Here is a 27,917-nt window from a genome sequence, read left to right as displayed (position 1 = left end):
TAATTCATCGTTTTCTTTCTGGTAGTGACTAATAACTAAGTGGCTAGTGACGCTGGAGTCACTGGATGCCTGAATGGAGGGCAACATCCAGCATATAGCGAGGGTAAAAATCATTGATTGTGAACTGTGTCATGACTATTTCACAAAGGATTCTTAACCAACCATCTAATCAGACATTCAGCAGATGGTTAAGTGAAAACGAGAGACCTCCCCTGCTTACCCCTCTGTGCAATGCCGTCCTTCCCCATTTGTCTTTGGCATCGACGTTGGCGCCCTTGTTGAGCAGCGAGTACACGCAGTCTGTGTGTCCATTCAGAACGGACAGCATCAGTGGAGTCCTGTGAAACACAAGACCCGGAGAAGTACATCAGGATTCATTAGAGGATCACAGGCTGGCTGCAAAAGTGACTGACAGACCAGGACCAATACAGCTCTCCAAACTAGAACACTCATAACAAGAACAGCTCTGAAATTAAATAGCTGGTGGTAGCTACACCACTGCAGGTCTTTAATTGTAGGTAAAATTACATAAGTTTATGTGAATCACAGTAAAATTAAAAGATTAGAAACAAGATTGTCTAAAATTACGTGAAAGGTTTGTATTAGAAACATGATAAAAAGCTGAAAGTTAAGAACACATTCTAGGTACATTGACAATCCATATTACAGCATGAGTTGTAAGTGGGAAGTACTGGCAAAGCATTTTCACAAAGAGGAACATAGGCCAACCACAACACTTGTTGCGTTTATGGATTGGTTTGTTAGATGACGTGTCCTTTTAATGTGTGAAGGAAATCAACAGGGCAGAGCTCGCTTTGAAAATATCCCCTATAATTATTTCACAACCATGGACTGTATTATTAAATTGAACTTATTACAATATTAAAATGCTGAGCTGCCTCAGCACTGAAATGAAGGGGGCAACATAATCTTAAACTGGGAAGAAACCACCTAGTACCAAGTCACCTTTGCTCGGCAATGGCACACATTATAAATAGATCAAAACTGCAGGACATCGTCCTCAACCTGAAAGGAGAATCCACGCACCCCAAACCACACTTATTCCTCCTCGTCTTCACGCGCTCCACTCAACCATTGACATTTTTCTTCTCTGTAGTTCGGAAGCCTGGAACTAAAACTGCCTGAATAAACAAGCAAGGAAGCTGCAGATGCTTACAGTAAAATCTTACCAACTTAATGCTACTTTCTACCATTTTAAGGTTTCTGAAATTCAGTACATACCTTGGCTCAAAAGCACTCTATAATGGGCTAAGCCATTAAACTGAAAAATAGAAAACACCTACCACCAGAAACAAGCATTTGCAATGCAATAGATCTCGCATTTGCGAGACTTTCAGCCATTGTCTTCGTAAATATAAAAGCGAGCGCCATGATGCAACAAAGCACAGCGCCTGAGTTGAAATACATCCTGGGCCCTTCATGTACAATAATAAAAAAAAACTTAATTAACATAGATGCACAGATAGACACATACAAATGTGAAAGCATAGATACAAAGAAACACGCAACACAGACAAATAGGCACACACAGACATGCCCACTTTTGGAAACACAGGCACCTGCAGCCTTCTACACAGATAGATGCAACCATACACACACTCATGCACCATGCAGGCACAAGCACATACAGACGCACGCATAGACATGCACATAAGCAAGGACACACAGTCACTCCTACTTACCTACACATATGTGCACACAGACATGCATGTGCAAATATCCCCGCACACACTCCTGTGTCTGTCTCACCCCTTTGAGATTTCAATAAAATATTGATTTTACACCTCTGAAAAATACAAGCATTTGATGTGCTCTGAAGGGGGCAGCGGGCAGGTGAAAGCAGCATCGATGTAGGGGTGGTTTGGGAGGCAGGAGCAAGTATGGACGAGGGAGGAGGGGAGACGGCTAGCTAGAACATGCACTCAGTGGAGCGCAATAATAAGGAAGTTGACAGACTCCCACAGCTGGGGGGGCCCCAATGTTCATGCCTACAGTGCTGACAAGAAAATAATGTGTGCTCTGTCTAGGAGGGTGTAAATAAGACATTATTTGAAGAGGGCAAAGCCACCTGCCATAAGAAGTCACTTTTGCACAAATCAAAGCGTCTCAACAGGCAATCTTTGAAATCCAGGAGTGAAGACAATTTTAGGAAAGGATTACGGACCGCGAAACCGATGTGTTAAAGGACTAAAAACAAGCGAACAGGAGGTAAAAGCGTGTCTGAGTTTATTTTTTGCATCGCCCTTTCAGTGAGTGAAAGCGTGCTGCAAAAAATAAACACGCGCCACCATTAACAAAGCCCCGTCCCGGCTGCCCACGTCGTGCAGCCTTTGTAAGCAGAACAAGCACGCAAGTGGTGCACGCGCGTGCCACACGCGCGTGCCACCGCGAGCCATCTGTTTTGCATTATCGGCCACGATAATGCAAAACAGATGTCGGCCGTGCGGGTAACAGACACCAATAGGCCGTGGGTGGGGCAAATGCGAGACATGCGCCCGCATTTGCCCAATTGCGTGCTGTCTTTGTTAGAAAGACACATGTAACGCCCCATAGCCAGCAACGATAACAAAACCACACACACGAGCGTGTGGTCAGCTTTCAGAGGCCCCTACATGAAGCCTCTCGCTGCGCGAGCAGTGCTACGCACTGCAACGCTAGGCACGAGACCTAAAAACGATTAGGAAGAAAGACCACCAGGTCCAGCATCTCCTCTAGCTCTATTACAAACAGGATGATCAACAACAAACCGTTTTTTCAGAGTATGAAGACAGATGGACCCCAGGCCAGACCTTGTAGAGCAGGGTGACAAGGAAGAGACTGAAAACCAGAGGGTCACAAGGCAGACCAAACAAATTCCAGCAACTTAGTGTAGGAAGCTGGCTCTGGATTTGGTATACCACTAGGTGGTCATACCGTGCACAGAGTCCAGGAGTTCCCTAAAGTGCTCTATTTGTGGTAGAGTGGGCGAGCAGCCTTCAGAGGAGCGCAAGACATTTATTGCACAACATTGATCAATAAGTGAAACAGAACTGAAAAAGGGAATCCACACCAATTTTATCAAAATAAGCTTAGTTTGTATTTTAAGAACAAGATCTTCACAAAAGGCAAGTACGTTTTTAACTAAAAATACTTTTCACTTTAAAAAGTCGACACTTTCTGAACAGTTCAATGTTATCCTATGGAGGAAAACTATAATGCAGTTTAACAGGTAAGCACAACACTTACAATTCCAGTCTTTGGGCCCAAAGGTCACCAAGGGGCCAAGGGCCGGTGAATATAGAAACTGCACCGTGGGCAGCCGGTGCAGAGGTCAAATTTGGAGTTCAGCGCAATGCATTTCAATGTTACACTGCTTGGAGGTCAGTAAATTGGTTGCAGCGGCCAAGCTTCTGGGGTTAGAACAAGCATGGTGCGCAACAAAGCATCACCAAACATACACCACCCGCAGCACAAGGGCGGCCAATGCGATGCAAAATCAGTGTCGGGTGCCCAATGCGTTTCAATGGAGATTCTTGTTTGGGAAACAGGCTGCAGGTGTTGAACCAGGGGGGTGCAGCCAGAAAACCACCGACGGCAGAGTTAAGATGGGGTCACAGGAGCACTGCTGATCAAGCTCCTCAGAGCCCAGGGGCTGCAGGTGCAGGAGTGCCTTCAAACTTCGGATTTCTTCCTACCGGACCGGTCGCGGTGGGGGAGACCCTTCAGGTTTGCACTGCAGGCGCAGTGGGTGAGGTCAGGAGAGGTCTGGCCAATGCTGGATTCGGGGTTCGGGTGGCTGAGGTGACTTCACTCAGCAGGAGGGCCACTCTCATTCAGGCCGTGGTTGTCTGGCGCAGAGTGGGCAGGAGCCGCAAATCCGGAGTCCTTGTAGTAGGTTTCTTTAGGACAGGGCGGCCGTCCTCAGGAGATTGGACTCTTTTTGAAAGGCAGCAGTCCTCCCAGGGTTTTCAGAGGTTGCTGGCTGCAAGACATGTCGAAGGGTCGTCGAAGCTGGAGACAGGCTAGAAGGGCTGTGGCAAAGGCAGTCGTTGTAATCAGTCTTCTCTGCAGGGATGTCTTCTTTCTTAAGTCATCGCAGATCTGATTTCGAGGTCTGGGGGAACCACCTAAATACTACGCTTAGGGGCATTTTAGGGGAGTAGCAGGTAGGGCCAATGGGCACCTTACCTGGGGTGACTACACCCTTAATGATGCCACGCTCTTGATAGAGGGGGCATAGCCTAGCCCTGATTGGAAGAGTCTCCCCATCTTCAATATGGCAGGGACTGAAAGATGAACTTCACCTCGCCTCCCCCACCCTAGGGGTGGAGTTGTCAGAGGTGGGCACATCTTCTGTTCCAAGTTTTCCCCACCCAAAGTGGGGGTAAAACCAGGGGCTGCCATCTGCTGCTAGCAGCAGAGGCTGTGGTTCCATTGCAAATGTGGCAGGTCTTTAAGCTTCTCCTTTGAGCACTGGCTCATCCTGGGGGGAGGAGGTGTGACCTCTGCCCAGGATGTGCACAGTTTCAGGCCTAGAGAGCAGAATCTCTCTACCCAGGAGTCCAGAAACTGGTTGTGTGTGGCAGACTGCTTAAAGCCAGTCAGAGACCACACCAGGGTTGGTAGGTTGTCAGTGGGCACCTCCCTTCTGAGTACACGGTGTAATAAATCTCATACAGGCAGTGTAGATGTATTACAAGGAGTCATTTAGTACCAAACACTCCTGGTTTCAGTGAAGCAATCGGGGTGCTGAGAAACTCAAGATGTTGAGTTTTCAGCCCATCTACTCTTCAAAGCTTCCATGGCACTTACAATATTTAAGAATCGACTAAAGTATTAGAAGGGCATAGCTTCTCTTTCAGATATGTCCTACCTGGAGTATAGTGCACCCTGCCTTGACTGGAAGGCCTGCTAGAGTGGTGAATTACATATACCTACAAGCAGTGCTGGCTAGCACTGCTCCCAGACAAGATGCCATGTCAACCTTGTTGTTTTTCACCTCACAGGGGCATGCCAGCTGCAAGGGCAGGTGCATGGTCCTAGTGAGGGGGTCCCAGGGGACCCTCTTCAGCTCCCAGACCCTAGGTCCCTAGGGTACCAATTACAAGGTACTTAGAGGGGAGGCAGAAGTACCCATTTCAGATAGATTTTTGGGAAGAAGCACTGGCACAGGGAACCTGGTTGGTCGGGACCCTGTGCACTACAATTGAAACCACATCAAAACTAGGCATAACGTGGGGACTAACCAGTTAATGCAACAGAGATGGTGATTAAGGCATAAGGGAGCAACATACCCAGTGGCGGTAAAGGAGAAGTGCTGCCAAGGAGACTGAAGACAGACACAGCAAGGGGCAGGGTAACACCACAAGATAAAGGGCACTCAGAGTTGGATGTAAGGCATGGGTGAGAGAAGTCAACCATCAACACCCCTCGAGAAAAGAAAAAAAACCTGGAGGTAAAATGAAAGGGTGTATGCTAAATGATCCATCAATGCTGAATGAGTTGTCTGTATTGAACAGGTTACCAACTTCAGTAAGGCTCTTACTGGTGAATACTCTAACGGCAGGTTCCTCACCTTAAGAATAACCCCTCCATGCACCAGACTGGATTCAGCGAATTGTGTCGCAGTGCTTCTGCACGGCGCTAAGTTGGACTGTGCGGCTCTGCGTTTGCTCTATTCTGCCACAGAAGTAAAAGCGGATACACATTTAAGGGCCTGTGTTGCACACTGACAAGTTTCTGATCTTTTCCCTTTCGCAACACTCCGACACGGAACATGAACAATTGTAGGTTACAGTGTCCTGTGTACTAACTTGGGACAGCTTTAGATGTTAAAAGAGCTCACATCACTAAACAGAGAGGTGCAACAGCAGTGAGGAATCTGTGGTTAGATAAGAGTATCCACCAGAAAGATCGCTACAAAAGGTAAGTAAATTGATCTTCTGATGAATACTTCTTATCACAGATTTCTCAGCTTAGAATAGCAATCAAAGCAGTATCACCCTAAGATAGGGGGGTATGTGGAGTGGGCTGATGCCAAAAAGTATTACAGAACTGAGTGGGCAAAGTAGTCTTCCCACTGGACATGGCTGTCAAGGTAGTAGTGGTTCGAGAACATATTCACTGACAACCAAGCTGATGCTTGTGAAATGGGCTCTCTGACACTCCAGAGGCAGCTTCTCGGCCAGTTGATGTGGATCTCAATGCAGATGATTATTCACTTCGAAAAGGTACTCTTCTACACCACCTTCTGCTTCTTTCCTCCAGAGAACCCCACAAAGAGGTAATTGTCTATTCTAAGGTCCTTGATAAGAGCTATGTAAAATTTAAAATAATTTGAGTCCAACCGATCGAGTGTCTCCTCGTTCGAGGGGTGGTGGATAAACAACTCTGGTAGAGTGATGGATTGCTCAATGTGGGAGGGATTCACAACTTTTGGTAAGAAGGCTGCATACATCCACAGCACCAATTTGTCCAGGAAAAAAACGGTGTCAGGTGGGTGAACTGAATGCCTGCAGTTGACTCAAGTGAAAATCCGACATTCACAATAAGGAAAACAATATTCAAGTCCAGAAGACACAGCAAACATCTAAGCATAGGCTCAAAGGGTGCACACATGAATATTAAAACAGAGTTAAGGTCCCATTGTGGCATAAACTGATTGGGAGGGAACATGCGTCAAGCCTTTAATCTCATCACAATAGGTTATTTAAATAAAAATGATTGGTCCGGGCCGCACATTTAACAGCCATAAATCATTGCACATATGGTCGCCCGGACAACCCGGGGATTCATATGGACCAATGGCTTCTACCCAACGGGACCTTCTCCCGAGCGCTGTACTCAGTACCAAGTAAATACCCACTCACCAGCCCCACTGGTCACAGTCAAAATCTAGCACTCTGCGACTAAGTCACTCGGCTGGCAGAACAAGTTAACTCGAGCCACACCTTTGTGGGACTCACAAACACTTGGATACCTGGGGAACTCAAAGGGGTTTGATAAATGGGACCTAATAGGCATCTCCCAAGTTAAAGACCTTTGGTGCGCAGAAGGTGTGAAGTCCTTTCACGCTCTAAAAACCCAGTATGCCCTTGCAGATTCTGAGCTCTATCGATACCTGCAAATCAAGCACTCGCTGCAAACAGCAATTCCTGATTACTCCACTCCGCCAGAAGCCACTCCACTTTAAGATAGACTATTGGATGGCCATCTGCCTGAAAGCCATTTCCCTGACATATCGGAAACTTATCAATAATATTGAAAACCCCCTGTTGAAACTACGAGATAAATGGACAGAGGACGGAATAGAGTTAGATGATGAAACTTGGCAGGAAGCGGTCTCCTCTCCTAAAACAGTGGCTACCCCGGCACGACTAAGACTGGTGCAACTAAAAATCCTCCACAGAATCTACATCACTGGGCCCCAGCTGGTGCACATGAGTGGGCTGACGGATGGCTCCTGTAGGAGGGGATGCACACAATTGGGCACATTCATACATATACTATGGCGCTGTGAGCAGAGCCAGGATTATTGGCGCACGATACACACAATCATGAGCAAAGTGTTGGAGGTAGAAATCAAACCAGAGGCGCCTAGGTGCCTCCTTAATATTTGGGAACCTACAGACCTCAACACTTGTACTACGAAATGGGTCACGCTGGGCTGCATGAGCGCCAAGAGAAACAACCACAGCACTGAAACTGCACTCATCGCCACCACAGACTACATCAGAATGCTCCTCGAAAACGGCAAAACAGCAGCCCTCATTCTCCTGGACCTCTCCGCCGCCTTCGACACCGTCTGCCACCACACCCTACGCGCTCGCCTCTTCGACGCAGGCATCCGAGATAAGGCCCTGGACTGGACCACCTCCTTCCTCACTGACAGAACCTAGAGAGTCCTCCTCCCCCCATTCCAATCCGGAACCACCAAGACCATCTGCGGCGTCCCTCAGGGGTCCTCCCCTAGCCCGACGCTTTTCAACGTCTACATGGCTCCCCTCGCACGCATCGCCAGACTACACGACCTCAACATAATCTCCTACGCCGACGACACCCAGCTGATCCTCTCCCTCACCAAGGATCCCCTCACTGCCAAATCCAAACTGCACCAGGGCATGAAGGCCATCGCCGCCTGGATGGAAGCAAGCCGGCTGAAACTGAACACGGACAAGACGGAGATCCCCATCCTGGGTCCCAACCCCTCGGCATGGGACAACTCCTGGTGGCCCCCCTCCCTGGGAGCCCCCCCCGACACCGACCAACCACGCACGCAACCTAGGAATCATCCTCGACTCTACGCTCAGCATGACCAACCAAGTCAACGCCGTCTCCTCCTGCTTTCACACCCTCCGTATGTTCCGCAAGATCTACAGATGGATCCCGACGAATACTCGGAAAACAGTCACCCACGCCGACTCGACTACGGAAACGCCCTCTACGCCGGAGCCCCAACAAACTCATCAACAGACTCCAGAGAATCCAGAACGCCTTCGCTCGCCTGATCCACGACGTCCCCCGCAGAAACCACATCACCCTAAAACTCATGATCCACGCACACAAAGCACTACACAAGACCGGCCCCGCCTACCTCAACAGCAGACTATTCTTCTACGTACCCAACAGGAATCTCTGCTCCGCCGACCTGTCCCTGGCCACCATCCCACGCATCCACAGAACCACCTCCGGAGGCAGATCCTTCTCCCACCGCGCCGCCAAGACCTGAAACCCTCCCCCTCCACCAGACTGCTGACCTCCCGGCGTTCAGAAGACTGCTCAAGACCTGGCTCTTCGACCACTAGCTGCTTCCCCCCCCAGCGCCTTGAGACCCTAGCGGGTGTGTAGCGCACTCTACAAATTTCCTGATTGATTAATTGAATATTGCGCAGCTCTGGGGAGCCCCACACCCGCCCGCGGTCACAGATTGAGAGTGGGATCTTGACTGGTGTATGCTAAGGGAAAAAACAGTCTATGCGGCCCGATGATGCCCCTGCAAATGGTCCAAGGTCTGGGCCCCCTGGAATGCATATCGTGGCGATATATGTACCCCTCCCCTTGATCCAGATGAGCCCCCATCCCCGTGATTTCCAATAAATTATACTGCTTTATCTGTATGTAACTGTTTTTGCTGTAATCCATTTATTGAATCCATGCATTTGTACCTTCATGTCGAGAATGTTTAATAAGAAAAAAAAAAAAGAAAAAAAGATTGGTCCACAAATATAAAAGACCTAAACGGCAGATAAATGACCTTCTACAGTGCCCCTTCTTGCATGGCCTTCCTGGGCTAAAGCCAAAAGAACATTCAACGGCTTTGCCTGTAAAGGGTGTGTGTTTGGGATGCCACACCAAGTTACAAATGTGCCGTACAGCCCAGCATTAATTGATTTCATGGAGGGTTATCTGGCAGCGAGGATGACATCAGGCAGCAAATGGAACACAGACAATTGCCGCCTCTCAACCTCCATGTATGGAAGTGTAAATTGCATAGATTTGGGTGAAGGACCCAATGCTGAGACAGGATATTCTCGTAAATTGTTAGCCTCAATGGAGGGATGTCAGACACTCATAACTAGAAGTTCCTGGTACCACACGCAACTGGCCCAATCTGGGGCCACCAGATGACCAGGGCCCAATCACTCTTGGTCTTCTTCAGAATTCTGGGCAGTATAGGAAGTGGCAGGAAAGTATATATGTGACCCTTGTTCCATTTCAGCTGGAATGAGTATCTTAACAAGTGCCCTTGCAGAAACTCCAAAGCACATCATTGTTGACAGAGCCCATCTGGATGGTGGGGAAACTATCTAGCCAGAGTTCACCACCACTGGTGGAAGATGCCCTGTGTCACCCCGGGATGCAGATACCACCCGTGGTCTGCCAGACTGCGTCTGCTCTGTTCATCAGCTCTCTCATTCGGGGACCGTGCCAGGTGACTGGCATCCAGAAAGATGCGCTCGGGATCCAACTACCTCCAGCAATGCAAAGTCTCCAGATACGGGACCCAGCAATCCACAAAGTTCGGCCTGTTACAGTACCACATGATGACGGTGTTTTCTGTGAACATGCACCAGCCTCCTCTTGATGGATGGCAGGAAGGCCGTCGAAGCCAGACAAAAGGTCCACAGCTCCAGTTAAAGGATATGGAGATCAGAGTCCTCTAATCTCCACCTCCACAGGTGATCTCCCAATCTGGCAGAGTGATGTGTCCATCACCACTATCAGCTCCTTGTGGGGAAAAATGTTGTGCCACAGGACAAACTGTTTGATCAGCCAGCACTGCAGATCTGGATAGTGTCTGCAAGGCCTTCTTCATCCTGGGCCCACTGGTACTTCAGGTACTTCTGTGGGGCTTGCATGTGCCACCTTGAATAGTTGACAAGGAGGATGGGCATGGCTAGGAGGCCAAGTAGGTCAGAGCCAGCCTCACCCAGACTGAGCCTGAAACTGGGATCACAGTATGAATGTCCAGAACTCGGAGGAGAAAAAGCCCTGAACTCCACTGTGTCCAAGATTATCCCAATGAACGAAAGCCTATGTAAGGGAATCAGGTAGAACTTTGGGAAATTTATGGTGAAATTTAGTGATATCAAAAGATCCACCATTACCCTGAAGTGGTACATGATTGACAGCAGGCTGTACCACGTATCTGGTGTTTCACTCACGAGGCTGGAAGGGTGGAGGCCGTTTTTGCTGCAATATCTGTTTCCAGTAACAAAAGCAGTAAGGAAATGTTTCCAGCCTTGCGGGCCTGGCAGTGCTTCCCCAAGGGTTAGCCAGAGAAAATTGCCAGAGATGCTTTGGGTTCACAGTCTGGTCCTGACAGACGAGCTGCTTTCAGGAGCCAGTCATTAAGGTACTGGGATACAGGGACTCCTGACCCCCAAAGATGGGTAGAGACCACCGCCATCACTTTCGTGAACATGCAATGGATAAAGATGAGGCAGAAGTGAAGCACAGTACACTGAAAATGCTTGTGGCCAACCTTCAACAGCAGGTAACTCCTCAGACTGCTGGACAGGAATACAAAAATATGCATCCTGCAAGTCCAAGGTCATTACCCAGTTTCCAGAGATCAGAGCGGATAGGATCTGGGCCAATATGATCATTTTTAATTTGTTCTTCCACAGGAACACAATTGGAGGACCAAGATAGGATTGAGGCCACCGATCATCTTCGAGACAAGGGGGTAGCAACCCTCATCTTTTTCAGAGTCTGATAACCTCTCTATGGCACATTTATAGAGTAGCAGGCATACTTCTTGTGACAGGATTGGCAAATGGTCTGCAGAAATGTATTATAGTGTGAGAGGAATATTGGGTGGGAATGAGAGAAAAGGTAGGACCCCTTTGAAAACTTTTACCAGACCCTTCTAATGGACGTAATGGATTGCCAACCCAGGATGAAGTGCTGGATCCTGCCTCCTACGTGGTGGTCATGCGCCACTAAAGACCAGCTCAAGTAGTTTGTTGGCTGTTGTAGCAGGGGAAGAGGAGTTTGAGGACTGATGGAGCTGCAGGCCTGTAGAGTCCCCATCCCCAAAATGACTGCTGCATTAGCAGCTGGGAAGGCTATATCTGCTGACATGCTAGTGCCCTAGAAAAGCCTGTAAATTTCATAAACTGGTGCGGAAATTGTTTGGGAGTTGAACAGCCCCAAGAATGTGCTGTCTTTAAAGCATTTCAAAGAGGAGTCTACCCTTTCTCTATAAAGGAGGGACCCATTAAATTTCATATTCATTAGCAAAGCCTGTACATCGCTGGAGAAACCAGTGGATATCGTCCAGGTAGGTCTACGGAGGACAACACTGGTAGCACCCTGTCTGCCAATGCAGTCCATGGCATCCAAACTTGTGGGGATAACATACTTGGCTTTATCATCCCAGTTATGTATGGTCTGAGCAAAAGAGGCCTAAAGGTCCATCAGGACTGCTTGCAAGATGCTGTTGGCCATATACAAAAAAGCATGTGTGTAGAGGCCCAACAAAAGCCCTCGTTCATGAGGCGCAGTGCCATGCTAGCAGAGGAAAATGTTTTGTGTTTACCAACAACATCAATCATTTCGGATTCTCTAGCTGGGGGATTGGTTGGAAAATATTGAGGGTCCACCTTACTGGGTGATGCTATACAATAAAACTCTTAAGAGCAGGATGCTTGGTGAGAAAGTCTGGAGGGGACAGGAGGTTCACTTAAAACTTACAACATTTCCTCTTTGAAGGTCACGATCTGCCGAAGACTGCCCGTGAAACCCTTGTGCATAGGGTCTGACGTAGGAATGTATTCCATAACTGATGAACTTGATGGAGAGTGAACTACATCTTGACACTCTCACACCACCTCTGTGGTGTCTGAGTGGCGGAATAGGGTTGTGTCCTTGCTCCGCTGTGTTATGGTGGTATTTGAACTTGGACTTACAACATGACTCAGTGCAGGAAGTGGAGCAGTTGTGAGATCGAGGACTAGGGCCTCGACTTGGAGCAGGATCTAGTGTTTGGCGACATACAACTTTGCCTACCGATCTCCACTCGCCTTTGGGTGCATTACAGAACACCTGTCACAGGACTTTGGGTCACGCTGAAAGCCCAGGTACCACAGGTACTCCTCGCAAAGATCCGTGACCGACACCCCCTTCCAGCATTTGTGGCATGACTTGGAGTGTGTTTTCAAAGAGAACATTGCTCCTTAGGGCACTATAAAAAGTTTTAGGAGTCGTCTGAAGACAGAGAAAGTAGGAAGTGAAACTCCTGATCCACGACAAAGGTGAAGAAAGAATGGAACGCATATCAGTTCACGGGGTATGGAAATCCTACAAAATCCTCTGGATTAAGTCTAGCACCTGGGGATATTGGGTGAAGAGTCTGCGGTTAGTAGTGTATCAGAAAATAATACTTTAAGGTCTGGTTGATTAGACTCGAACAAATAACAGGTGTTTTACTGTGCTTTACAGTACCTGGGTCTGAGAAGAGATTGAATCATCTGACAAAGGGCAGAGTTAAGGATGAACAAAATGTAGGTTTGAGGGGTAGGTAATGACCAGACGGCGCTCTCCAGAGGTAAACAAAGGTAGCAATTTTCACAGTGTAGACAGTGTTGAAGGGTTCGTTTCAGCAATAGTTACTGAAGGGGGACCAGCGTGCTGGCTTTCATAAGAAGATGTTTTACAGATTTTTAGGGACTGCATTAGATTTTCATTGGCTCAATAACAGATCTGGAGTAAATGTGTTTGGCAGAATATGAGCCTGGAAAGCTGCTCTGTATAGGTTTAAGGGAGGCCGGGATTGTACACACTACTGTTTTCTACCAAATTTAACAGACCATACATGGATAGTTTTATATTTGCGAGGAAAGTGTGGGAGGTAAGCAGAGGACTGTGCAAATGAGCCAATGTCACCGTTGTGAGAAATTGGGAGGAGTGACATAATTCCACAAGGAGCCCATCAGAAGGCACTTCAATCATGACCACTTTATGCATTCATGGTTCTTAATGCTTAAAGAAATAACAACTAGTACAGAACAGACAACGTGTCAAAGAAAGTCTGAGCGTTTATTACAGATTTAGAACAATACCTCAGTAAAGTTGTAGTGAATTTTGGACAAACTTTGGCAAGGTGGGTGTAGAGGAGGGCTAGGAAGAGGGTTGGGGGCGGGGTGTCTCAGGCAGAGGGCAAGACTTGGGCAGGTAGTGGAGGCAAGACTGGTAGAGTCTTTTTGTTTATGACAGTAATACATAAGGTTTTCCCAGTTCTTGTGATGCATGGCAAACTAATGTCAAAAAAGTGCTGATTAACAAACACTGAGACAAATACTTCTAACGTCTAAAAAACCCAAATTGTACCCTTAAATATATGTGCTAATCATATAAGCATTAGAAGTAGATGTAAACGGTAATAGCATCATACATATGCTATATCCACGACAGGGTTCATCTGTCACTTTAACCGTATTTTTAATTTATAGCTTTTACATGGGTATATATATTGCATGTTGAAACAATTATTGAGCGAGAAGTATAGTAGAAATGTACACATGCATAGGGAGCAGGAAGCTTAGGGGCACAGGTAACACTCAAAGGAGACTTGCTGGAGTAAACTGTACTATATAATTTTAATGCTGGGTTTACAAACAATAGACAACACACAACAAGCAGTATTTTGATTCACTTACTGTCCATTTCCATCCTGAATGTCCACAGCTGTCTGAATGTCTGTATTTCCTATCAATAGCCTTAGGCACTCGGAGTGGCCATTTGTGGCTGGCATAAAAACAGAAGGCAGGGGTTTAGTGCAAGTAAGTCCTTGCTTTTTATGAAACAAAATTGTTATTTTCTGTCTGTAACGCTATTTCTGCTGGATGTTCCATCTAATCGCAGATTCCTCGCCTTGTGAAGAGCCCCAACCAGCCAGACTGGATCTGGATTTTTTTTATAGCAATTCCTTTGCGCACCCGTAAATGGTGCTGTGCGGCTCTGCATTGATCAGTCCCACCCTAGAAGTGATGCCTGAGCCATGTTTATCTGCCACCAGAGTTCTTCTTCTTTCTGAACTCTGTCTGCACCGTCAGACTGTGGAGCCATTGGTTGATCAGACTTTACAATGTGCAGATCTCTAAATTGTGACTGTTTAAAGATAGAGGCAAGAATCCACTCCACAGAACGGGGAGGAGGGTGGGCAAGTTAGGAATCTGGGATTAGATAGAGTTTCCACCCGAAAGAGCATTACCAAAGGCAGGTAACTTCTTCTGATGGATACTTTTGAAAAGCAAATTCCTCAACTTGTGAAAAGATACCAAAGCAGTACCTCCTTTGGTGGTGTGTCCATGCAGTGGCTCAGGTCATAAGGTCCTGCAAGGACAAATGGGTAAAATATCCTTCCCGACATACCTGGCGATCAAGGCATTAGTGCTTGCTTTGTGAATGTGGAAACTGCCGCCAAGGCTGCAGACTGACAGATGTCCAGGATCGGCACTCCATGTGCCAAAGCAGTGGAAGCTGCCTTCGCCCTGGTGGAATTGGCTGTCAAGCCGTCCAAGAGCTGCTTCTTAGCCAACGCGTAGCCGAATGTGATGCAGAGGCCTGTCCACCCTGAAATAGGTCTTTTCTGCACTACCTTACCCGTCCTTGCTTGTGCAAACCACACAAAGAGCTGAAAGTTCAACTCGTTGAGACTGATTTAAAAGCTCAAAGTTCTTTTGGGATCCAAATGATGGACTTTCTTCCTCTTTTGTGGGATGAGATGGTCAAAGAATGCTGAAAGCGTGATTCATTGTCAGACATGGAAAGGTGCCACAACCTTGAGCAGGAATGCCGCTTTAGTCCGTAGTACCAACGGAAAAAGGCAGCATATGCTTGCTGGACAAACAGCACTTGCAACTCACTCACGCGACAAGCTGTCATTGCTATGAGAAAGACTATGTCAGAGTTACATGACAGAGTGGAGCTGTACATGGGGTTAAATTAGGTGCACATAAAGTCTGAGGAATCAAATTAAGTTGCCATTCTGAAATTACAATAGGTTTGAGGGGGGAAGGGTGGAGTAACCTTTGCAGAAAACACATCACAACAGACTATTTAAAAGATGGTTGGTCTGGCAAACAAAAACCCCGACAAGGCTAATAAATAACCTTTTACAGTGCCTATAGCAAGGCCTTGCTGGGACAAAGATACCATAAAAAGCAATACATCCAACAATTTGGCCTGTAGTGGCTCTAACAACCAAAAGGTACACCAAGCAACAAACTCCAAACAATAACCTGTGTAAATGTTTTTTCTAGCTGCTAAGATGACATCCACTACCTCGGGATTGAGGTGTAAAGAAGTGAACTGTTGCAGCTCAGTCTTCACACATGGATGTGTAAGCTGTGCAGATTTGGGTGCACAGTACTCCCCTGCTGTGAAGGAAGATCATCCTGAAGCCTGGTCAGTGGACAGATGCTCACGGACAGACGTTCTGTGCACTACACTCTCCTGGTATAATCCGAAACCATTTAGTTGACTTGGGGCCCAATAATTCATGATCCTCAGACCTTTGCGCAGGAGAGGCCGCGGCAGGATTGCCCACTGGAGTCCGAGCTCCACTCTAGACAGAAAGTGCCTTCGAGGAAGAGTCGCTTTGGGGACTCCAATAAGCGAAACCTAGGACACTGCATGTTCTCCAATGGTGGTGAAAAGCTTGATTTTGGGTTCTTTCCTGTGCTGGAAGATTCCCCAGTGCCACCTCCGAGTGCAATTGACATTCGTGATCCGCTAGGCAACGCCAGCTGAGTTTGTCCACCCTGGTGTTCAAAGATTCTGCCAGGTGGTTGGTTACCAAGGTGATGACCTGGCAAATCACTCAGTTCCAGGTGTACAGAGCCCAATGGCACTGGACCATTTCACAACAAGGGCTTGACGAGGTTTAAAGATCTACAAAGATAAACTTCCCTACTTCATAAGTCACAACACAAAAGTAAACCTTTGTGTCTGGAAACACAACTAGCCTTGATGAAGGTACAACACCCAGGAGAATTCCTTTCTTAGGACGGCTTCCCTCACCCACCCATGGTGGCATGCTTCATCATTGGGGAACTTCCTCGCATCGTGATGCCTACTCAGGCTACGGGCTACAACCCCCTCTCTGATGGGGAGGAGCTAAGGGGTGCTTTTTGTACTAATGGAGGTACCATGTGGCACTGAGAACAACCCAAGTGGTTTGGAGGTGGGATACAAAGCAGTACGTTTCCCCCAAAGGCCTGGACGTTATTAGCCAGATCACCTACAGGTTTGAGTGGTCTGCTTTTGCAGAAGCGTATCTTGGTGTGGTTGTTACACCAAACCCCTGCTGAAGCCTCAAAAGGGGAAACACAGCTGGGATACTGTTGCTGGCTGCAGAAAGGCTGTGGCAGTTAGCTGTGATTCTGCTCTCTTTGAAGCTCTCCAGGGCAGGGTCTGCCTTGTCACAAAATAGTCAAATGGCATATCCATCAGGGATGCCTGCAGGTGATTATAAAAGCCTCTGGATCCAAACTACAGGTGGCCACAAAGCAAGCACCACACTGGTACCAGCTGCATTGCCCAAGCTGGCGTTGGTGTTGTTGCTGCATCTTGGCCATCCTTTATAATCTGTCCAAGATTACTCCAGGACTGTGCACAGGATCTTACCAACCATGTTCCATAATGCATGCAAATAGCATCCCAGAAGGCAAATAACATTCATGGAGTGGAGTGTGCGACTGGCAGAAGAGAACATCCACTTTCCGAATCCCTCTATTCTTTTTGATTCTCTAGCAGGAGGTGAAGTACGGAATGGATTTGAGTTGATTCTGCTTTTTGACACCTGGAACAGTAGGCTTTCAGGCACTGGATGTTGAAGGAGAAAATGTGGGTCTACTGGAGCACGTAGGTGTTCTCTACCAAACCTAACTGGCAGGCAAAGGCCGAGCATGTCCCAGGTGCCTATTAGTGTATCCGTAAAGGGGAAGAGTGGTGCTGTTGAAGTCTGTCCAGGTTACAGGAATGCAGTCAGAATATCTGCGTTGACTTTGATAGATGGGAACTGGATGTATAAAAGTCCTGCAGCCCTCTGTATCACCACAGCCAATGAAGCAGATTGTTCAGTGGGGGGCTAAGGTGAGGAATTCAATGCATTGTCTGGGGATGTGTCCAAATCACTAGCATCATCTCCATCACGTTGCTCCACACCTGGAACAAAGTGAACATTTACAGTTCTGGGTAAGGGCAATGTCCCATCTGAATTGGAATGAGGCTGAACCGGGTGCACCTGAGGTTGCGGGGGCACAACTTCCACCGAGTTGTAGCAGCTTTACTTCCATGTCCAAAATAATTACCTGTTTTTCCTCTGGCGCTAACATGCAGGGGGCTGGCAAAAACGTGGGCACTGGGATTGATGTTGGGATGGGCTCAGGCCACCGAAGTCCAGGTTGATCCCACATCTCAGTCATGAGGCACAGACATCGAGAAAGGATCCACCAACTGTAATCCGAGTGGGGGACTCCTTGAATTCTTGGGGCCCATGAGCATGCCAGAGGGAGCTTGAAGGGTGCACAAAGGTGTGCAATATGGCCTCCCTGAAGGCCTCGACCTATGACAGCGTCGACATTGTGACCGGGGAATTCGTGTTAGATTGGGATAAGTTGACGGATTGGTTCTGTGACCGAGATCAAGAGGAATACTCACATCACACAACCTTTTCTGATGAGCAGGCGGAGGAAGGAGTCACACCTGGACTTCATGTGTTTTTTTCTTTGACTTTGATTTATCTGACAACTGAATGTGAAGAGGACCTTTCCTGACAATGGACTTAAGAGCGAAAAACAGGTTTGTGCCCTTGACTTACACGGAGACCAGCCATTATGTGCCTTCTAACAATGTTTGACAATGTAGAGTTCATCATTGCTGTCCAGGATCGCCTTCAGAGTTATCCTGGCACAGTCCAAGCAAGACTTGGAGTTGTGTGATGAGCCCAAGTACCAGAGAAAAACCTGTCGGGGAGGGGGGGGGGGTCTTCAGGGCATAAATCCTGTAGCTTTGGAGGGGACATATACTTACACACTGTGGGAGCAGTTGGATGAAAAAATCCCTGCAAACAGAAAAGTTGGATCCGTATCAGAAGAAATGGAAAGAAAGGAACGTCAGCGCAGATGTGGCTCTGGTGTCACTTCAGAGTAGGTACACAACTGCAAGAAGCCAACTACATGTACGCAAGGGAATTGAAGAAAACAAATCCGGATCCAGTCTAGCGCCTGGGAGTATTCACAAGGTGAGGAATCTGTGGTTACAAGTATCCACCAGAAACAGTTTGATAGGAGCCTTATGTGTGAAGGAGATAATAAATACAGCAGCATGTGCAAAGAGAAGAAAGGTGAGATTCATTCTTTGAAGGAGGTTGTGTATACTTCAGGGAGGCAGGGGAACATGCATTTCCTTGGATAGAGGGGTCTCAGTCATTCAGAGGACGTGGAGTGCTGGAAAGGGTGGGTTTGCCACATGCCTGAAGTAGAACGTGAGTGACTCATGTAGCCTATTATGGACCTAACTTCTGCTTAGCCGGAGCAGACTGAGGAGCTGTGACACAGGGATCAGCAGGCGGACTTATGAATAGGTAAATAGCACAAAATAGGATGACAAGTCCACTCCAGGCACCATAAGATGCTCTATACATCACTTTAAGTTACAAATAACAGTGACAAACTTATTGTGAAAACTTGTAGGTATAGGTAAATCTTCAGCAAATATTTCTAAATATGTTATTTATCAAGATCCTGTTCCCAAGGACTGCTTGGGGGATAGAAGTGTTAATGAGGGTAATGTCTCAGACACTTAAATCAGCAGCAGGTTTTTTAAACTGTAAAATGAATCGCTAAGGTATGCATGCAATCTCAAAGCTACCAGTAAGATCGATGTCAGTAACAGTCTGCAATATTACAAACAGCAGCATGCCACTATCTCAAATGTCACTAAACCAAAGAACAAGTCAGCACCCCCCCCCCTTCTCCCACTCGCTCTAAATCCAACCCAAAGCCTGGACCCCATGACATAATGTACATACACATCCTAAGGTTGTACTGGACACACCTGATAAGTGTCAACAGGCCAGTCAGAGGGTTACAAAGGATGATTTTAAAATAATTTAGACTAGGTCTCTTTCAGTGTAATGGACATATTACTACGCAATGTATGAGCAGCAGCATACCTGCAGCATGAATGGGTGTTCTCTTTACCACATAGTCTTTCACTAGGAGGGAGGCTCCTTGATTAATGAGGACATCCACACATTCAACGTGCCCCTTGAACGCAGCAAGGTCCAGAGGTGTTCTTCCAGTGCTGTTCCTTACATCCAGGTCCAGCAACGACTGCACCAGAACTTCCAGCGCCTGGTGGTGACCGTGATAGGCCTAGAGAAAACAAGGTTAGGGCAGGTCAATGTACCGTTCACTGCTAAGTGCTTAACTACAGTCTCTGATATCAACAGCGTTCAATCAAGACAAAAATCATTAAAAGTAAGTAATGGAAAACATTATTAAGCCGGAGGGTGCAAGCAATTTTGACAGAGCCATGGAAACCCAGCACTGTGCCACTGCTTGCTTTCTTGCTCTATGTAAATCATTGTTCACCAGGCTAAGAGTCCAAATACTTGGCATGCTCGGTGTAGTGTACTTCAGAATACTATTTCACATTGGTTGTAATATGATCATAACATTTTTAAGATAAGATGTTCTACACCAGATGGAATAAAGGGGCAACGAGGATATGAAGACAGCAGGACTTTCAGATCTAGAGGGAACTGTTTCATGTGTAAATAAAGGCTTATAAAAAGGGCAGGGGCATATTCCCCTTTTATCATGGTTGGTCATTCAATTCACTACACATACATTTACTAGGGATACTGTGTATTAAGTGCTATTCCCGATAAACAACTCAGGCTACCACGACATAGAAAAGATCACTTACATTAACATTAGGCAGGACAGTTACAAATTCAAATAATCCCCCATCATCAGATGCGGTGGTATGGAATAAAGTCGACTTTTAAATTATTGACTACATCAAAGTTGAGTTGAAATTGTGTAGTTAATGTTGTGCCGTTCATTATTACCCATGCCAGTTTAAAAGTGCTGAACTTTAAAAGTCATTTTGTGGTGTGTGTGGCTGCAAAAGACCTACTGTGGGCATACCCAGAGCTTATAGGGGCGTATAACCCACTGACGGCCTACCACTCATTGGCTTTACCACTCTTATGTGCTTGCTTCATGTTTGATGGCTTCCCTTGTCCCAGCTTATCCATCTTGTGTGTGCCCCTGTCATGGAGTACAACCTCTGGACCATCTTCTCTTTGCAAAATCCCCCATGCTCTGTGTTGCTTCCTCCGTTGCATGTACATGTGTGTACATAGTTCTTTCAAGAACGGGAATCTAGCCAAAATGCAGCAGAGCACTGTCCATGGTCAAAGGAACGCTTAAATTCAGCGAGTGATAGGAGAGAAGGCGGAGTTAAAGATGTTTCAAGCATTGTGATAGAGGGAGTCCCGATGAATACGGTATCTTCCATATCCTGAGGCTTAAATTGAATACGACTTTGTCTTGGTTTTTCTTTACTATACTTCTTAAGTCTGCATTCTGACGGTGTCCTGTGCCCTGGCTGCGGGTGTGAAGAGAAGAACCACCAGAGATGGCGAGCTAGTCAAGATAAGCGGGGTGCTGGTGGTGACGGCTTTGTAAACTATGCAGCTGGTTTTGAAAATGGTGCAGGCTGGCAAGGGAAGTCAATGGAGTTCCATTAGGATGGAGGGGATATGTTCATATTTCTTCAGGCACTAGATGAGACATGCTACCCTGTGTACAATACCTCTACGAATTGCTGGGGGAGCCTGGGGAGTAGGGCATTAACACCAGTGAAGAGTACAAAGGTTTGAAGAGAGGGTCCAAAGTTGCTCTCAGGAAGAAACAGTTTCACTTTGTTTAAAGGAGCAGGTACCAGGCAGTCTGTTTATTTTTGGCAATGTGTTCCCTAAGGGAGAGGTCAGTGTCCGGCGTGAATCCTTAGTGATTTAGTATTCGGCAAGAGATGGGGTTCGAAGCTGTCATGGTTCAGGTCATTGAGACGGATTTGTATTATATCTGGTCTGTTATTCCTGGCAAATAATAGGAATTCTGTCCTGGTTGGGTTGAGCATCAGGTCGGAGCTGGATATCAAGGTCTGGATGATGTGCAGTGTCTGAGGTTTTGGATGTCTGTAGCAGAGGAGACTTTTAAATGATGTTTGAAACTACTTGTGGATTGAATTTGTGGTTAGTATCTTATCTTGATGTATTTGGAAGTATACTTTCTGTACAGGATGTGGCTTGTACTTAAAACAACCGATGTAGTGATGTGATTGCTGCCAAAAAGGCCAAGGTGGTCCAGTTTGGCCGTATGAATTGGTTAAAAAAAAGGTTGTATTAGAGCAGTGCTTGGATTCTACACTATGCTGATGGTGGAATGAATTATAATGGACAGAATTTTCTTTGTCCCTCCCAGGAGCCTCTTAATAACTTGTGGTGTAGTGCTAACAGTTTGCTATTGACATGTTCCTTGGAATGTGTCACTACACCCGACAAACATAGCTCAAGAGATGCATATCATTGTTCACGATCTAGCAAATGCTTGAAGTATTGGATGCCATTTGTCTCACTAATCACGCCATCTTCAGAATCATGATTTTGTCCAACGCAGGAGGAAGAAAGTTACTTGCCTTGGGTAGTGATCTTTCAGGTGCGTCTACCTGCAGATGCCTCACCTTTTGAATATCCTAAGCCGAATACAGAATCTGTAAAAAAGCTTCCGGTTTCAATCAGTCACCTTGGATATTCAAAAGGTGAGGAATCTACAGATAAATCAGACCAGCCATTTTGACACACGGCATTTGCAAACATCTGGATTTCCGGCATCTAACTACTGCTAAATCTCTTTTAGGAGGTTCAGGTGTTTGAATTCAATATTCACAGGAGCCATGCTGCTACGGAAGGTGGTCTTGGTGCCAAACTAAATTTCTTTCTTTGCATTGTGCATGTAAATAGCAAGATTGTGGTTTCACAGTGAAAGGTCCTGCACTTGTTGATTACCAGGGGTCTCGAGGTCAGTAGACAACTTAGGGTGACTACACCCTTGGTGTGCTCACCCCACGAGGGGGGAGTAGGCGCAATCCCTAACTCTGATTGGAGAGTGCCTGCCATCTGCAAGATGGCGGGCACTGAAGAGTGAGCTTCACCTTCTGGGCTGTTCTAATTTTTCCTGCGGGACTTGCTACGGAAAAGGAGGGGAGACAGGAAGGGGGCCAGCTCCTGAGAGCAGGAAAGGCTGGTGGTCGCATTACAAAGGCAGCAAGGTCTTTGAAGCTCCCCTGCCACCGATGGCTCTTCCGGACATGGGGGAGGTGTGAACTCCTCCGCCCAGGAAAGGCTTTGTTTCTGGGCTCAGGGAGCAAAGGCTCCCACCCCAGGGGTCCAGAAACATGTCTTGTGGTGGCAGGCTGGTGTTTACCAGTCAGGGAACCCACCAGAGCCTGGTCGTTTTTCAGGGGGCATCTCTAAGATGCCCTCTGAATGCATTGTATATTAAATCCCACACTGACATCAATGTGGGCTTATTATGCTGATAAGTTTGCTACCAAACTTCTCAAAATTCAGTAAAGCTATTATGGTGCTGTGGAGTTCGTAATGACAAACTCCCAGACCATATACTCTTTATGGCTTTACTGCACTTACAATGTCTAAGAATGGACTTAAGACACTGTAGGGGTACAGTGCTCATGCAACATTACCCTTACCAGTGGTATACTGCACCCAGCTAGAGTGGTGTCTTATTTATACCATACGCAGTGGGTTGCAGGCAGGTCACACAGGAATGTGAGCCATGTCAACTTGACTTCTCTCTGCACCAAAACACGAGAGTGAGTGAGTGAGTGAGTGAGTGAGTGAGTGAGTGTGTGTGTGTGTGTGTGTGTGTGTGTGTGTGTTAGTTAAGGTACAGGACCTCTAAGGGTGGCACAATATATGCTGCAGCCCTTAGAAGACTTCCCTGGTCACAGTGCCCTTGGTACCCATGGTACGTTTTACAAGGGACTTGCATGTGGCCAGAGAGATGCCAATCAGGAGTACAAAGTTACAGTTTAGGGAAATAACATTTCCTGGGCACCTGATTGGCAGGGCCCCATGGAACATCAAGTCAAAGTGCATCAGAAATCTGGCAAAACTTGTGTGGAGGGGGGGGTTCAGGGGAAGAGGGGGGTTACTGCAACAGAAACCCAGCTTTCTACAAATGCCGACAGATGAAGGACATTCAAACACCTCTGCGGTCTGCCTGCAGAGACAAGAGAGAAGAGCGAAGAAGGGTGACATGGAAGAGCATCACCCACAATTCCACGAGAGGGATCTTTGGAGCTATGGACACGATGGAGGAAAATTGAGGAAGCACTTCCCTTGGTGACATAACATTAGTGGAAAAATGTTTGTTTTTCCATTGATTTAAAGTTATTGAGTGAATAATCTAATTTAGAATCTGGTAGTCATGTTAATGGCTCTCTACAAGAGCCTTCCATAACTCAATTGCTCACTACTAATCGATCAATCTAGGAATAAATGATATTGTCTCCCATGTAATTTCCTTAAAAAAAGATCTACAAGTGCTTGGGAATTTTCTAGAATTTGTGTTCAGTAACTGTCACAACTTTGTTTAAATGCTTGAGTTAAGAAAATTATGGAAGACATAAGCAAGAGTTGTACATTACAGATTGCTCAAAGGGGGCTTCAATCTCCATGGATTAACAAACCTTGCCTCTTCTGCTGGATGAGGCAGCATGAATCAAAGATTTGTATTTTTGTATTATGCAATTTTTTTCTCTTTCCATAGCTTTGGCAACGAGGTCACGCTTTCTTGCACTAACTGCGTCCACATTAGCAGTCCATGACCCAACAATGCACTTTGGCTGCTCATTGATATCAAGCGCTATTATATCTTCAATAGGAAAGGGGATGTGTGGGGGAGGGGGGTCGGTACACTTCATATGCTCCAATGAGCATGATCACTTCATTCTCGATTCTACTGTGGCTTTCTGAATATCTTGTAATGCATATCATTTATTCATCTTCAGTAAAGTCTGACTCTACAAAGTCAGGTGAATCGTAAATGGTCCCTGAAGTGTCTCCAACACATGGATACTGCTGATAAGTATCCTGCCCTGATCAGTCCAGCTACACAGCCTTGGAGAGGGAGTTGTGCCGGAGAAGAAAAGGTTTCTTACCTGTAATCCAAGTTTTCATTCATGGGAAAGTCAGTTAAAATAAGAACTGATTAGCACCCCTCCACCCTCACCGGATCCTGGTGCACTTTGTAAATATATCTAATTGTGTGTTTAATTTTTCCCTTAATTTATGTAGGCCAAATCTTTAAACTTGACATTAAATATTTTTGCAGCCAATAAAATAGGTTATATTCCATCTATTAACTTTTAAAAAGGCAAAAATAGTAGCCGAGCTGGAAAACGAGTATCATTTCCTAAAAACACCTACTTCACGAACCTTTTATTGGAAATGGAGCTGAAGGAGTCTACCCCGCTAACCTTGTGTGCCGATATATTAGCTAAAAGGAAAGCAGCTTTCCAGGAAAGGTGTTGTAAGGAAGCTTTATGGATTAGTTTGCATGGTGTACCCGGAAGACATGACAGTACTATGTTCCACTACCAGGGAGCAGATGGTCTACGTACAGGGGGAAATCTTTAATTCCCTCTAGTTCTAAACACCATTGATTTTGAATAAGAAAAAAAGGCCTTATAAAGGACATTTGGTACTGGCAGTAAAGCTGCCAAATACATTTTAATAGAAGCGAAGTGTACAATTTTTTCCCAACAACTGGCATACACTGATTTTGTGGAAGGATTCCACTCTACCAGGATGACACCAATGACCTCTGGGGAAGGTCAAAGGAGACCAAATGTCATCCCTCAATCTCCAAGCATGCTGCAGGCCCGGGTGCAGTACAATTAGTTTCTGCTGTGAAAGAAGATTCTCCCAAAGCAACATGATCTGAGGACAGATGCTCATGCCCAGGAGTTCCTGATATCTCAACTCCTGCCATAATCCGATGCCACTAGGATGACTTCGGCCTGGTTGTACCTGGTCATCTTCAGAACTTGAGGCAGAAGAGACAGTAGCAGGAAGGCATACAGGAGGACTAAGCTCCACTCTGGTCAGAAGGCATCTTCAAGAAAGCTGCTATGAAAACTCCAATGCGCACAAAGTGCTGACATTGCTCATTTGTGCCCTGCTAAGCGGCAGCAGCTGAATTCGTCCACCCTGGTGTTAAAATGATCCCACCAGGTGGTTTACCTTTAGAGAAATTCCTTGGAAATCCAGCCACTTGCAGCGGTGCAAAGCCTCCTGACACAGGGCCCAAGACCCTGCCCTGCTGGTTGCATTACCCCGTAGAGGTGGTGTACAACAAACACCTACACCAGCCTTCCTCTAATGGGTATGAAGACCTTCAAAGCCACACAAATCATGTTTAACTCCAACAAATTGATGAAGAGTCGGGTCTTCGTCAGAAACCAGAGTCCTCTGATCTCCACCTCTCCCAGATGGCTTTCCTAACAGCAGTAATGCATCCGTGACCTATAGCGGCTCTGGGTGGGGTAAGAAGATGGGTCTGCTACAGACTCAATTGGGTGTTAGTAGCCAATGCTGCAGATCTTTTGCAGGCTCCTTCAAAATCTAAATACAATTGGACAGGTTACCCTGATATTTTGCCCAATGGGATTGGAGGTCGCACTGCAGAGCCCGCAACATGCCACATGGTAGGTTTGGCCTTCGGACCATCCGCCACCTGGTATGGCCAACTGTTATGGATGAGCCTCAGAGCCATCTGAACTGGGGCCAAGAACTGAAACATTGGAACCCTAGGCTGAATTTTCCTGGACTCTTGTACCGGGGGAAAGGCACAAAGCGATACCAGATCAAGAACAACCCTAATGAACTAGCACCTCTGTGAAGGAGTCCAGTATGACTTTGGCACGCTGAATTTGAACCCCACAATGTTAGGATTACCATCCTGTGGAGGTGGTGGACTACTTCCTAGCTCAAGTCTGCCTTTAACAGCCAGTCGAAGTACAGGAAGGCTGGCATTCCGACCTCCGAATGAGTGCGGTGACCTCGTCCGTGAACACCCAAGGACACAGTGAGTCTAACAGGGAGTATTGTAACCTGAAAATTATACTGCCCATCCAAAACAGCAAGTAGTGCCTGTGGGCCTGCAGGACAGGTATAAGGAAATAACGACATGCAGGCCCAACCCCACCACCCATTCTCAGTGTTCTAGGAGATACAGGATCTGGATTACTGTGAGCATTTTTAATTAATCTTTTCAGAGGAAGGCATCGAGAGGGCTCAAATCCAAAATAGGATGAAAGCCTCAGTCGGCACAAGGAAATAGCAGGAGTAACACCAAGCTCCTACTTTAGAAGCTGGAACTATAGCTATTACCTATTAGGCCAAAAGAGCCTTAGCTTCCAGCTGCATATCGCAAAGTTGGTCACCTCTTAGAAGCACAGATGGGGGTGAAAGATGAAGTGGAGTAGAAAGAAAGGAGTAGGTGGAGCTCTGATGGACAAATTTGGAGGATCACTTGTCTGAAGTGAACACTTGCCACCTCGGTCTCCCAAAGGGTGGATCAAAACGGCATCTAAAGGGCATGAGAGTCGTGGCCTAGAAGGCAGCTGCCATTCACAGACTTCAGGACAAGGCTAGTAGAGGAAAACAAATCTATTTTCCAAATGTCTCCATTCTTTTAGATTCACAATCCGGCGGAGTGGAAGGGAAAGCATTGGGATTTACTTTGCTTGTGAATGCCTGCATCACCAAGCTCTCCGGCACCTGAGGTTGTGTAAGAAATGCTGGATGACCAAGTGAAAGACGAGAACAACAAATGACCTGCCCATCAACAGGCTGTCCTGAACATTGTTTCAGCCATATGCCCTAAAGGGAATTCTCGTTTGCCTCATTAAATTGTAACCTGTGCTCTGTAGGGGCCTGACCAGGTTAAAGTACCTTAGTTAACACTTCAGACTTCAAATCCATAGTAGGTAGCTGTAGAACTTCTACCGCCCTTCTCATAACTGCAAAGGAGGCGCTTTGCTCAGTGGCAGGACCAGAAGAGATAAACATCCAGAATCTGGGATAGATATCCAGACTATTGGTATCCTGAAATTCTTCATACCAGTTTTCCTCATCATACTGGGGAACATAGTCGCCTCCTTCATCACAATAGCCATTTTCTGAGTCAGAACCAGTGTATAATTTGGGCCCTAGAACCCGGAAAGGTCAAAGTATCAGACTCTGAAAGACTATCTATTGGATGCATGCCGGTGGGAACCAGGCTCAATCTTGGTCGCTGGGTTTC

General features: G+C 46.6%; 1 protein-coding gene across 2 annotated transcripts in view; it reads right to left on the bottom strand.

Moving 5' to 3' along the window:
- Positions 1-27,917, bottom strand: part of ANKRD28 (ankyrin repeat domain 28) — a 549,582-nt gene that overhangs the window by 61,589 nt on the left and 460,076 nt on the right. For both annotated transcript variants that reach the window (XM_078664027.1, XM_078664028.1), the window contains exons 18-20: positions 19,685-19,886; positions 14,163-14,250; positions 221-338 (exon numbers count right to left, since the gene is read on the bottom strand). In XM_078664027.1, the coding sequence (XP_078520153.1) occupies positions 221-338; positions 14,163-14,250; positions 19,685-19,886 (408 nt within the window). The remainder of the gene's footprint in view (positions 1-220; positions 339-14,162; positions 14,251-19,684; positions 19,887-27,917) is intronic.

This window comes from Lissotriton helveticus, chromosome 10, assembly GCF_964261635.1.
Source record: "Lissotriton helveticus chromosome 10, aLisHel1.1, whole genome shotgun sequence".
In the NCBI taxonomy this organism is placed as follows: domain Eukaryota; kingdom Metazoa; phylum Chordata; class Amphibia; order Caudata; family Salamandridae; genus Lissotriton; species Lissotriton helveticus.
Note: the sequence above shows the minus strand (reverse complement) of the source record. Positions and strands in the feature narration are given on the sequence as shown.